Source organism: Elgaria multicarinata, chromosome 5 (assembly GCF_023053635.1).
Source record: "Elgaria multicarinata webbii isolate HBS135686 ecotype San Diego chromosome 5, rElgMul1.1.pri, whole genome shotgun sequence".
Taxonomy (NCBI): Eukaryota; Metazoa; Chordata; class Lepidosauria; order Squamata; family Anguidae; genus Elgaria; species Elgaria multicarinata.
The window spans coordinates 137,372,968-137,386,650 of record NC_086175.1 but is presented as its reverse complement, the minus strand read 5'-3'; the positions used below and the strand labels follow the sequence as shown (position 1 = coordinate 137,386,650).

Genomic DNA, 13,683 nt, shown 5'->3' with positions numbered 1-13,683 from the left:
CAGGAAGTTTTTCCTGACGTCCAGACGGAATCTGTCTTCCTGCACCTTTTACCATTCACATATCTGAAGAAAGCCTTTTTATCGCTTTTAGTGATAATAAATAAACAAAGCTACCCAGAAGGAAAGCGGTGCAGTTTCAGACACGCGGTGCTCCAGCAGGGCTCACAAGTAGTTCACCACATTCAGCCTAGGCTGCATCTTCTGGAGAGCCCATAACTAGTGGGCACAATTGAAGAGGAAGAGGGGTGCTGCTGTTGAATGAATTATCTGTCACTTCTGCTCTGCCCAACCTACCTCAGAGGGCTGTTGTAGCGGGAAAAACATGTGCAGAATCTTGAGCTAGTCAGAAGAGTGTAGGATGCAAATGTAATCAGCACATAACCATACTACATTCCAGTTACAGGTCTGCATCCCCTGGAGCTGCTGTCAGCTGACTCTATTGCATCCCACCCCAGAGAGTATATTCTGAACAACCCACTAGAAACTGAGGTGGATCTTCTGCTGGTTGGAGACTGCCGGCGCTTACCAACCTGTTCTCCTGTCTGGGTATTTCCTTCCATGCTTTTGCTGGGCCCTGTCTAGGAAGGAGACATGATCACCTTGAGGTCATGAGAGATGGGTGGCTTGGCTTGGCCTTTGCTTTTCAGACACACGGTGCTCATGGACATCATCCAGGGCTATGAGAAGCTCTGTCTCATAAATGGTGGCTTAGTACAGCCATCACCAACCTCATGCCCCCAGGGGGATTCTGGGAGTTGTAGTCCAGCACTGGAGAGTATCAAGCTGGGGGAACCTGAGGTTGTGGGCTCTCCCACACTAGAGGCCTTCAAGAGGCAGCTGGACAACCCTCTGTCAGGGATGCTTTAGGGTGGATTCCTGCATGGAGCAGGGGGTTGGACTCGATGGCCTTGTAGGCCCCTTCCAACTCTGCTATTCTATGATTCTATGATAATAGGACCAACACATCTCAGCTGGAAGCCCAGGATGCTGCTGCCATTTCCATTTCCACCTAAAATAGGAAGACTGCCCATCTGCCATCTTATTTATTATTATTATTATTATTATTATTATTATTATTATTATTGCATCAACATCATCTCATTCTTCAGGGAGTGGCTGAAAGGTGGTTAGAAGCTCATTGGGGAAATGACGCTAGGAGAGATTCTAGCCATTGGGGAAACAACACAAGTCGGTTTCCAATGTCTTAGTTGAGCAGAAACGGAAGAAATAGGGTTGGACTGGGAAGTGGAATATCCGGGATGATGACAGAATAAGGTTTGGAGGCTTTTGCACTGGAGGGGAAGAGGTGAAATGAGTGCAGGGCAGGGATGACGTCGTGTGAGTACCGGGGCTGAAAAACCGCATACCAGGCATGGCGAGTGTGCGATCAACCGCTGGTGTGATGATGGAGCTCATGGGCCCCTTCCAACTCTACTATTCTACGACTCTATGATTTCTCTTCCTCCTCCATGATTGTGCTGAATTTTTCTCTTAAAACCCACCTATGATAGTTGCCATCGTGACAATCTCTTGCATTTTTTGTTGCAGAACTCTTTAAGGCAACGTCCCCCCTCCCGCCTTTTCTGAGGGATGCCGGGGCTCCACGTTGCTTGCAACCCACCCGCCTCACAATCTCTTTCCCTCAACCCCGACGATAAAGGGAAGGGTTGGGCTTACTCAGCAGAGCCAGGGGGAAGCCGTGTGCAGGTGGTCAAAAGCAACCTCATCTTTCCTATCAGGCAGCATGACAGCCCGGCTAGTGCCAGGCCAAGGGACATCCTCCAAAGTCCTGAAAACTTTCTTCCTGGCAAAAGCAGCTTCTATTTTTCTGCCTCATTCTCTGTGCACATTAAAATTCATGTGGCAGTGTGGACTTTTTATATTTTTATTTATTTCATTTCATTTCTATGCCGCCCCATAGCTGAAGTTCTCTGGGCAGTTGTTTCTGAGGTGGCCAAAGGAGCTGCGTTCCGTCCTCCAGTATCAACCAGGCATCTCTCCAGCACACTGCTTTGCTGACACACACACAGCCCCGACCTGTGCTTCCTGATCTGAAAAAGGCCCCATGAAAGGAGTTATCTCATGAAGCCAGGGAGGCTGCCTACCAAACATCTGGCAGCTGGATTTTTATTTTATTTTTATTTTTTATTTTATTTTTATTTTTAAGTCAGTCTTTCTACTTGGAAAGCAATCTCTAGGCCCTACCAGGAAGCCCCGTAGTTTCTCTGGAAGCTTGCAACAGACATCTGGAGCGTTTTTTTTTTATGTGCTCCTGGTAGCCTCATTGCCTCACCTTCTCCTCCTTCGCCATCCCGCATGGCGCACCACGTCCAGCAGTTATCAGATGCACGGCAGGCACCCCCTTCCCACGTTGGCAGGAAAACCTTGCCAAAGGCATCACGGGGCTTTGAGAGTGCACGGGCTCTCTCCAAAGGTTGTTGACCACAAGAGAGGTGGTTATGCTATCATTCGCCTCCACTCACCCACATCCACACACCCCTCAGCCACGTCACAATGAAGGCAAGAGCCATATCCTTGCATCCTAACCCACCCACCCCATAATTTCTTCAAAATCTTCTTTCTCCTTTGAAATATTCTTGAAATGAGTTTCTTTTCCATCAAATTGGATAAGAATGGTTAAAAAAGACCTGTGTCAGGTATTTGATTTGAAAGTGTTCATATCCAAGTGGAGGTTTTTCTGGAACTGAAGAACAAAAGTAACAACCTCTGAGATAGCCATCTCAAGGTCTTTGAGAGCGGCCAGGATGTGCAGCTGGAGGGCTCTCTGACCAAGGCCATTTGCCCATGTTTTTCTCTTGAGGCATAGCAACACAATCCTGGTGATGCAATCTGGTGTTCACATTGCATGTGGACACTATGATTGGCTCACAAGGCTATTAATATGTGACATGTGATTGAAGAGTGTGGAGAGTTTGTGTGAAGAGTTTTTGTGTAAAGTTCCTCAACTATGTTATGCTCTATGTAAATACTTGTAAAGTAAACTTAGATTATTAGTCCAAAATGCTGTGTCTGAGTATTCCTTCACTTCATGAACATCTTCCTGCTGCCAGTGACCTCTGTCTCTGCTGACGTGTGCTTGCACTCTGTGCATGCTCTAAGAGAGTGCAATACATCAGACTCCTAACAGGTTCACTCCTAACAGGTTCATCTCATCCGTGGTGCAGCAGGTGGGACAGAGGAGGCTGGGGGACGCCAGAGCCTAGGGCAGACCCTTTCCCAGGCCCATCGCCCTCATCACCCGGCTGCGGATCTCCTTAGTCTTGGCCCCATAGATGAGGGGGTTGAGCATGGCTGGAACCACCAAATAGAAGTTAGCCAAGAAGATGTGAACGTGGTGAGGGACATTGTGCCCGAAGCGGTGGGTGAGGAAGGAGAAGAGGCCTGGTGTGTACAGGATGACTATGACGCCCACGTGGGCCCCACAGGTGCCCAGGGCTTTGTGCCGTGCCTCCAGAGAGGGCAGCTGGAACACGGCGTGCAGGATCAGCCCGTAGGAGATGAAGATGAAGGCCAGGTCCCCGCTGATTATGACAAGGGACAGGGTCAGCCCGTAGAGGTTGTTGGGTGTGGTATCCCCACATGCTAGTTTCACGACCGCCATATGTTCGCAGTACGAGTGGTAAATAAGTCGGGAGCGACAAAATGGCAGCCTCTTCACCAGGAAAGGGAAAGGCAGGACACATACGAAGGCCCGGGCGGCGATGGCAGCGCCAATCTTGGCCACGCGGTCCGCAGTCAGCAGAGTTGTGTAGCTGAGCGGAGAGCGGATGGCCACATACCGGTCATAAGCCATGGCGGTGAGCGTCCCTGACTCTACCGCACAGAGCGCATGGATCATGAACATCTGCACCAGGCAGCCAGCAAAGGTGATCTCCTGGGCACCCATCCAAAAGATGCTGAGCATCTTGGGAAGGATGCAAGTGGGCAAGGCCATGTCGGTCAATGCCAGCATGGAGAGAAAGAGATACATGGGCTTGTGCAGGCTGGAATCCGTCCCAATGATCCAGAGCAGCGTGGCATTGCCCAGGAGAGCCACAGCGTAGACCAGGCAGAAGGGGATGGAGAGCCACACCTGTACGCTCTCCAGACCTGGAAGACCCAGAAGAAGGAAGGAGGAGGGGGAGGCGTGGTGGCTGCTCTTGTTGGAGGCGGCTGGCATGACAGGACTTCATAAACACAGTGGGGCTCATGCCACATACACACAGGAAAGACCTGTGGACCACGGCGCCACCTTTCCAAGGAGAGGCTGCTCACCTGAACTTCCGCAGAGGCTTCTTCCCCCTGCTTCTCTCTCATACATTTCCCCTTAGTCACAGATGCTCCCTCCCTCCCTGTTTTCAAGCTGCCTCTTGCAAAGTCCTAATAGCTTTGTGCTCTTCTTTCTCCTGGATTCACTTGCAGTGACATACGTGGCCTTGGAGTTACGCCTGGGGTGGCTGCCAAGCGAGGCCACTCGGCTTCTTCCGTGACGCTGCAAATTGTCCCGGTGCTTTTAAAGGCGTTCCCCGCCTTGCACAGTGGCCCTCTGTTCCCCATAAAGAAAACCCAGCTTCATGTTCCTAGAAAATAAATTTGACGCCCCTCATTGAGAGAGATTGAGTTGAAGGCTCTTTGCTCCTGGTGGAATCAAGCAAACAGTGCAGAAGACATATTCTACACGTTCTCAGGGCATCCCAGAATCAACTCCGCAGTCAGAAAAACAGGGATTCTCTTGCTGCCCCCAACATGGGATCCACGCCACCTCTCTGGAATGTTTTGCTTTTTCTTACCCCCCCTTCCCCTGCCCACATTCTATCATGGTGAGTTTTTTTTTAAAAAAACTGATTTTTTAAAAAACGTGATTGTTTTCTTAGAAGGGAAAAATTGAGCAGGACGTGGGAGAGGGGAATCAGTGCTAGGCCAGCAACCTCAGCAATCCCATTCTGGAGTGGGATACCACCTGCAGGGGAAAAAAAGAGAAGACATGGATGGAACTGTGCTGTGCTGAAATGACAGCCAAGCATATGGAAATAGAAATAATTACGGCCAAGCATAAAGAAATAGAAGTGGAAGCAGCAAGGAAAACGCTGAGTGCTCCTGCTCAGAGTTCGAGCTGGCCAGCCATGCCCTCTTCTAGGATGCTCCATTCCCTGCCCTCCCCCCATTCCCTCCCCCTCCCCCTGTGTCCACTAACCATGGTCAGTTCTCATCAAACAGCCCCTGGTTTTCTTTTCTAAAGATTTGCTATATTCCACGGAGTTCCCCCAAGCTGGCTGATGCCTCCCTCTGGTATGGGTCTGGCACTGTTTTGGCAGTCCTAGAGCAGATCTGCACCAACCAAGATAAAACACTTTGAAAATGTTTTGAAAACCGTATATGGCGTGTGTCTCCTGGGCCCCAGCAGTTGTCAAAACCGTTTTAAAGCAGTGATGCAGATCCTGCCCTAAGGTCTGGCACTCAGAGAACTGAGACTGAGATTAGTACGGAGGGTTTCACATGGCCAAAAAGTCACCCTTGGAGGCCTTCATAGAAAGCTTGGGCAGGCACATAATATCTGCAGCCATGAACACAAGAACCTCCCCTTTCCACAGCTGGCCGGCCAGGACCAGCTGGCAGATCTGATGACACAAGGTGTGTGTGTGTGTGTGTGTGTGTGTGTAGGTCTCTGTGCTCTGTCTCCAGAATCTCACATTCAGAGCCACCATGTTCGCCCATCTCTTGAAGGTTCCTCTTGCAGCCTCTCAGCCCAGCCCAGCCCAGCAGCACCCCGGTGGCCCATCAGTGCAAGCAATTCTACACTCTTGCAGAGGAGAAATCACGGCAGGACTTCCCCACACCTTTGCCCCCAACACACCCCGTCCTTTCCCGCCTTATACTGCAGAGCAGCTGCCCATCTTCCTGCGACGGGTGCGGGATAAAGATGCAGCTGGGCATGCTAAAAGCAGGACGCAGACGGACCTGTTTTGCGGCTCAGTTTGTGCGCCTGTCTCTGCTGGCGAGGCAGCCGTGCGTCCTCCGAAGGGAATAGCAATGCCCAGTCCAGAAACACCTCGGCTTCATGGCTCACAGGCACCCAGGCGTGTGATCTGACAGGGGAGAAATTCAGTGCTTCCATTTTATAGGCTCAGGGAAGGGAAAGGAAGGAACAGCCAAGACCATAGCAAGGGATTTCTAATGACCCCCGAGGTTCTCCTGTGAGCACCAGCAGGGACTGAAGAACAGGCAGCAGGAGGGTGGGTGTGTGCGTGTGAGGGGGCTGGAACTGGAAATGGACAAGGGGTACAACAAAGCCCTGCTGGTTACTATGGCAGCCATAAAGGGCCATTCTTCTTTATGGCTACTGTAGTTCGCAGCCATAGATATAACGGGCTCAAGTTAAAGGAATAACAGGTTTAAAGAATAACGGGCTCAAGTTAAAGGAAGCCAGATTCCAGCTGGACATCAGGAAAAACTTCCTGACTGTTAGAGCAGTACGACAATGGAACCAGTTACCTAGGGAGGTTGTGGGCTCTCCCACACTAGAGGCCTTCAAGAGGCAGCTGGACAACCCTCTGTCAGGGATGCTTTAGGGTGGATTCCTGCATTGAGCAGGGGGTTGGACTCGATGGCCTTGTAGGCCCCTTCCAACTCTGCTATTCTATGATTCTATGATATAGGAAAAATTGAGAGCTGCCATGACCATAACTTCATAGGCCCTTTGGTTGGAAAAGGTGGGAAAAAATCAGATTTTCCTTCAAATTTCAAAATCCCACCCCCACCCCATCGCAGATTTGTTAGCAAAAATTCTAACAAATCCTGTTTTTTTCCTGTCATTTGGTCACTCTGCTAGGGGCAGTGAAAGGAGCACCGCTGGGCCTCGCCATGGCCACATACCCAGAATCATAGAAATATAGAAGAGCAGAGTTGGAAGGGGCCTATAAGGCCATCGAATCCAACCCTCCCAGCTCCACGCAAGGAATCCACCTTCAAGCATCCCTGACAGGTGGCTGTCCAGCTGCCTCTTGAAGGCCTCTAGGGTGGGAGAGGCCACACTTTTTGCAGCCACATCACACTGTTGGCGCATATTCAGCTTGTGATCTAGATTCTACAACAATTCCAAGATCCTTGGTCTTGGGGCTCCCTCGGCATCTCAAGGTGTAGCCAAATGGGGCTGAAGCAAGAAGGACAACTTTTCTAGCTCAGGTGAACCCGTATCTCCTTAAATAGGCACCCTCGGAGTGGGTTGCATGGCGGCTGCTTCCATCTTGCCACAATGGCCTGCCAGGTGTCCAACAGGGAGCCCACAAGCTGGACAGGAGCACAGTTATATCACACTCCTGCTTGTGTTGCACAGAAGCTGGTAATTCTGGATATTATCATCAGGACTAGAATCATAGAATAGCAGAGTTGGAAGGGGCCTACAAGGCCATCGAGTCCAACCCCCTGTTCAATGCAGGAATCCACCCTAAAGCATCCCCGACAGATGGTTGTCCAGCTGCCTCTTGAATGCCTCTAGTGTGGGAGAGCCCACCACCTCCCTAGGGAACTGGTTCCATTGTCGTACTGGCCCTCCTCTGTGTGACAACCTTTCAAGTATTTGAAGAGTGCTATCATGTCTACCCTCAATCTTCTCTTCTCCAGTTCTTTCAGTCTCTCTTCATAGGGCTTTGTTTCCAGACCCCTGATCATCCTGTTTGCCCTCCTCTGAACCCCCTCCAGCTTGCCTGTGTCCTTCTTGAAGTGTGGTGCCCAGAACTGGATGCAATACTCTAGATGAGGCCTGACCAGGGCCAAATAGAGAGGAACCAGTACCTCACAAAGCCCTATGAAGAGAGACTGAAAGAACTGGGCATGTTTAGCCTGGAGAAGAGAAGATGGAGGGGAGACATGAGAGCACTCTTCAAATACTTCAAAGGTTGTCACACAGAGGAGGGCCAGGATCTCTTCTCGATCCTCCCAGAGTGCAGGACACGGAATAACGGGCTCAAATTAAAGGAAGCCAGATTCCGGCTGGACATCAGGAAAAGCTTCCTGACTGTTAGAGCAGTACGACAATGGAACCAGTGACCATGGGAGGTTGTGGGCTCTCCCACACTAGAGGCCTTCAAGAGGCAGCTGGACAACCACCTGTCAGGGATGCTTTAGGGTAGGGTGACCATATTTTGGAAACCAAAAAGGAGGACAACATGGTCGCCCCCAAGGAGGCATGTCCAGCACCAAGGGGGCGTGCCCACCTGAACATAGCCTTGGTCACATGTCTGATTTTACAGCACACATTTAAGACAAATCTGTTCTACATAACATCTTAATGTTAAAATCACTGAAATAAAGAACAAGTGAGAGATTCAATGTATCTGAAATTAACTTCACTCACTCCTACTTTTGTAGGTTTTGCTGTACTTTGAAGCTTTTGCTATACTTTGTGTGTTACATTCTCCCCTTCCCTCAAATATCTTTCTGACTGTATCATCATTCATTGCAAGCTGCTGTTGATGTTAACAGGGTTTGTTACTGGCTGGCCGGATGGCTGGCTTTTTTTAATTTCAATTTTTTAAAAAAGCTTGTGTATAATTGTCACAAGTTTCTCTACTCTAACATTAGGGTGGGTGTTGTGGCAGTGAACACTACTTTGCCCATTCACACTTCTCACTTAATATACATTAGCTTCTCTAGGCTTGTGTGTTGGTACCACTTGGCACATCCAGAGTTAGAGCTCAATGGATGAACGGATCTGTTTCAAATTTGGTGTGGCTAAAGCTCTACTTAAAAGCTATCATGGTGCCAAGTTTCATCTCTTTATCTTTAAAAATGACGATTTTAAAAATATAATTTTAAATCCTCAATTTTTTAAAAATCTCTAAAAAAAATCAATGGATTAACGGATCTGTTTCAAATTTGGTATGACTAAAGCCCTACCTAAGAGCTACCATTGTGCCATGTTTCATGTCTTTATCTTTAAAAATGATGGAGTTATAAGCATTTTTGTTAATTCCCATTAGAGCTGCTCTTTGTCTGGGGAAGACTGGAAAAAAATGGATTTCCCCTCCCCCTCCTGGATTTGTCATCAAAAACCCGGACAAATCCGGGCAAATCCGGTCATATGGTCACCCTAGTTTAGGGTGGGTTCCTGCATTGAGCAGGTGGTTGGACTGGATGGCCTTGTAGGCCCCTTCCAACTCTGCTATTCTATGATTCTATGATTTTGTCTCTCCTGAACCTCCCATCAATCAGCACCATGGGGTGACCCCATTTGATTCTACTCTTAGGAGAGAGAGAGACTGGTCTTGGTTGTGTGAAAATGGAATTACAGTTAAGAATTGTTTCCCATTGTGAGGAATGTTTTTTTTTTGTTGTTGTTGTTGTTCTTACTTTCCCTAGTAAATATTGCATGATAGCACCAACCTAAAAGCTGTAACCTCTGGAGAGGGTGGAGCAGGGGGCTGGAGGGAGCAAAGGGCAGGGCTGGAGGGAGCAGCTGGTGATGTTATAAATACCGGACTCACACGGTAGCTACAAGTGAGCAGATGGCGTGGTGAGCAGGAGACAGAGAGAGAGGGGGACACTGAGAGGACACAACCTTTGTGCTCATCACCCTCTGCAGGATCCTGGTGAGTCCTTTTGGATACACAAGCAGGCAAGGACCTGCCTTGTGGAGCAATGGTCCTTCTGGCCAGGGCCTGTCATGGCCTCCGGAGCGTCTTCCCTGGCAGAGCTATTTGCTGGCTCCGCTACCTTTAAAAAGAGAATGAAGCTGGGACCTTGTCTATGCAAACGTGAGCTCCGAAACCAGTTAAGCGGCTGGGAAAATATGCAGGGGTGAGATTGCTCTGTATGCCTACAAGCATAGTACAGTTTCTTGAGTTTCGGAAAAGCTGCCTTTGATCAAAGACGGTTGGTGGGCACAGGATATCCTCAGTCGCAGGAGTCCTTCTTTCAGGCAGCCGTTCAGATTTCCGGGTTTCAAAAAGCTTTCTGTGGAAGGCCCAGTGGTTGAGAGTGAGCAGCTCCATTTCTTAGAACCATAAAATCATAGAATAGCAGAGCTGGAAGGGGCCCACAAGGCCATCGAGTCCAACCCCCAGCTCAATGCAGGAATCCACCCTAAATCATCCCTGACAGGTGGTTGTCCAGTTGGATCTCCAGTGTGGGAGAGCCCACAACTTCCCTCGGTAACTGGTTCCATTGTTGTACTACTCGAACAGTCAGGAAGTTTTTCCTGATGTCCAGCCGGAATCTGGCTTCCTTTAACTTGAGCCCGTTATTCCGTGTCTTGCATTCTGGGAGGATTGGGAAAAGATCCTGGCCCTCCTCTGTGTGACAACCTTTCAAGTATTTGAAGAGTGCCCTCATGTCTCCCCTCCAACTTCTCTTCTCCAGGCTAAACATGCCCAGTTCTTTCAGTCTCTCCTCATAGGGCTTTGTTTCCAGACCCCTGATCACTGTTGTTTTTATACTGTTTTTTTTTTTTAATGTTTTTGATGGTTTATAAATTTTGTACACTTTTAATGTTTACCATTTTTAATTGTTGTAAACTGCCCAGAGAGCTTCGGCTGTGGGGCGGTATATAAATGTAAATAAATAAATAAATAAATAAATAAATCATCCTGGTTGCCCTCCTCTGAACATGCTCCTTTCCAGGGTAATACCCACAGAAAGGAGCGTAAATGCGAGTTTTGGAGGCTTACGGGGCTGTTGCCGCCTCTAGTGTCCCCAATTCCTGCAGCCCCCTGTTGTTTTCCTCCTCCTCCTCCTCCTCCTCCTCCTCTTCCTCTTCCTCTTCCTCCTCGCAGCATCCAAAAACAAAGGAGTCATGCAGGAGGAAGTCAGCTCCTTACTCCATTTTTTTTACCGTTTTTTTTTTAACGTTTGTTTGTAATTGTGCAATTGTGCAATTCTAGAGATGAACGGTGATGAACTGCCACCTCCCCACTGTCTTGGTGCACCCACGTCCATTAGTATTTCTTTTTTTTGGGGGGGTGTATTATTTATTTATTTATTTATTTATTTATTTATTTATTGAAGGGAAGCTCCCCAAGGTCCCTGGAGGTGTGGAGGCGGTCCAGAGGCCATTCCGCTCACGGAAGGCACCCAATCAGGGGGCGCCCTTGCCCTGGCTACGCCTCCGCTGTAACACTGGAGCAAGGTGACAGACAGCAAATGCGGGTCCATGCCTCGCTTGGTGGAAAAAGTCAGGGCAAGGGCCCGGCTTTTTAAAGCGGAGCTTCAGGGAAATGCCCTGGGATGGCTCCGCAATAGCGGCTGCGTCCTATAAATGACCTGCCGCCCCTGCGGATGCACCCTAGGTCTTTCCCCTCGATAAGATGTACCCAGGGGTGGACAAATGCTTTGGGCAAGGGCAGCTGCCTTGCATGGATCACGGTCCATCGTACGGGAGGTACGAACAGCCCAAGCCCTGGAAATATATTTTCAAAATTCATTCTTCTTTTCAAAGGCAGGTTTTAAAGGGACAAGAATTGAGAGGATGGAAGTGGATGGAGGTTGGGAGGAGTCCTGAGGTCCTCAGAAACTGCCCTCCCTCCCGTTTCAGTGGTTTTGGGGAGGCAACTCACAACACGTGAAAATGTTCACAGGGCAATTTCTGGATTTTTTAAAAAAAGATTTATATGCATCAGTATGGAGTAAGGGAGCTTGAAAGAAGAAGGATGTTTTAATGTGCAGCAACATGTAGAGCAGCTCACAGGAGTGAAGCTGAAAAGAAGAGTGTGGACAATCAATGTCCTTTCGATTAAAACCCATCATGAAGCCAAGGCTGGCAACAGCAGCAGCAGCAGCAGCACATCAGAGGCTTCATGGCTGAAAGAAAGTGCACTGTGGGTTGGATCCAGTTTTAGTCATTTGTAGAGTAGACCCATTGAAACCAATGGGACTTAAACAAGTTGTGACTGGCGGAAGTCCCGTTGGTTTCAATGGCTAAATCTGGATCCAACCTTTGTGTATAGAATGAGGTTATGAACTAAAGATCAGAACGTTTAATGGGGAACATTATAGTTACAGAATCAATACAGCCACTTAATTGGCAGGGGTGACGGTCAGGGCTTGAACTCACAGGGGGTCCCCCTGAAGCTGGGCCCTGTTACGTCGGGCATGAATTCTGCCAGCCAGAGGGGAGACGTAAAAGGAAACCAGTTAAAGAAATGGGTCACATGTATAGCAGCGCCCTGCTATGGCAGCCCAACCAGATCTCATGGCCCAAGCGAACCCATGACCGTCTCATGGCGCCTCCGTACCTGTTGCCGGAAGAGGCACACCAGCACCGTGGGTGGAAAGCGAGAGTGCAGCAGGGAAGACAACGGCCAGCCGGGAAGCTCCTCAAGCCGTGGGGAGAGGGAGCCTAGCCCCGGACCCAGCTAGAAACAGTTGTGTAGATCACTGTATGAAGGACGGTTCTGTTAGTCAGGATGGTGGAATGGAATGGATCTACAACGTGGCCCTGAATGGGGTAGATGCAAAGTGCAATTTGTAATGTTCTCCTCACACTTTTTGCTCACAGAAATTATGCCTTTGATGCCCCAAGGACAAGTTGGAGATAATGCATCACCTCCCAATCACACCCTCTCTGCCCACTCTGTGTTCTTCCTGGCTGGTATCCCTGGACTGGAACATGTCCACACCTGGATCTCCATCCCTTTCTGCTCTGTGTTCACCATCTCTCTTTTGGGCAATGGCAGCCTTCTCTATGTGATCAAGACAGATGTCAGCCTCCATAAACCCATGTTCTTCTTCCTCTCCATGCTGGCCTCCATTGACCTGGTCTTATCTCTCACTACCATGCCCAAAACACTGAGCATCTTCTGGTTCAGCGCCGGGGAGATCAGCTTGACCTTCTGCCTTGTCCAGATGTTTTTCCTCCACTCCTTTTCCATCATGGAGTCTGCTGTGCTCTTGGCCATGGCCTTTGACCGCTACGTGGCAATCTGTCACCCTCTGAGGTACAACGCCATCCTAACCAATTCACTGGTAGCCAAGGCTGGACTGGTTGGCTTGGCACGGGCTGTTGTCCTGATGCTCCCGTTGCCTTTCCTGCTTAGGAGGTTGCCCTTTTGCAGCTCCCACATCATTGCCCACTGCTTCTGTGAGCACATGGCAGTGGTGAGATTGGCCTGTGCTAACACACAGTTCAACAATATCTATGGGATTATTGTTGCTTTCCTTGTGGTGGTGCTTGACTTGAGCTTTATTGGCTTGTCCTATGCCAAGATCCTCAGAACGGTCCTCAGTCTGGCTTCTAAAGAGGAGCAGCTCAAAGCCTTTGGCACTTGCGTCTCGCATTTATGCGCCATATTAGTTTTCTACACTCCTGTAGTTCTCTCATCCATAATACATAGATTTGGCCACCGTGTTGCTCCTTACATACATATCCTGTTGGCCAATGCCTACCTCCTCTTTCCTCCCATGATGAATCCTATCATCTATGGGGTGAAAACAAAGCAGATTCGAGAAAGAGCCCTCCACCTATTCTACCGGAAGAGCTTCTGAAAGGCAACCATGCCTGAAAAGTAATCCCAAGGTTCTCCTTCATAGTGGTCATCAGTTGCATGGGTGGCTGTTTCATATGCATGGGTGGTGGCAATAGCTATCACTACATCCTGTGCTAGTGAATCTTATAGAATCATAGAACAGTAGAGTTGGAAGGGGCCTACAAGGCCATCGAGTCCAACCCCCTGCTCAATGCAGGAATCCACC

At 49.1% G+C, this 13,683-nt stretch overlaps 2 protein-coding genes across 2 annotated transcripts; one reads left to right on the top strand and one right to left on the bottom strand.

The window, feature by feature from the left end:
- Positions 1-3,220: 3,220 nt before the first annotated feature.
- LOC134399709 (olfactory receptor 52D1-like) lies at positions 3,221-4,180 on the bottom strand. Its single transcript, XM_063127796.1, has one exon. The coding sequence runs from the start codon at positions 4,178-4,180 to the stop codon at positions 3,221-3,223; it is 960 nt and encodes a 319-aa protein (XP_062983866.1).
- A 6,574-nt stretch (positions 4,181-10,754) lies between these two features.
- On the top strand, positions 10,755-13,476 carry LOC134399708 (olfactory receptor 52K1-like; the record flags this gene model as incomplete). Its single annotated transcript, XM_063127794.1, has 2 exons — positions 10,755-10,774; positions 12,570-13,476. Coding segments are annotated over 2 exons (927 nt in total), but the record flags the coding sequence as incomplete, so codon positions are not given.
- Positions 13,477-13,683: the final 207 nt, after the last annotated feature.

What these genes read in the sequence shown, in the direction of transcription:
- LOC134399709 (XM_063127796.1), bottom strand. Translation starts at nt 4,180, where the DNA reads ATGCCAGCCGCCTCCAACAAGAGCAGCCACCACGCCTCCCCCTCCTCC.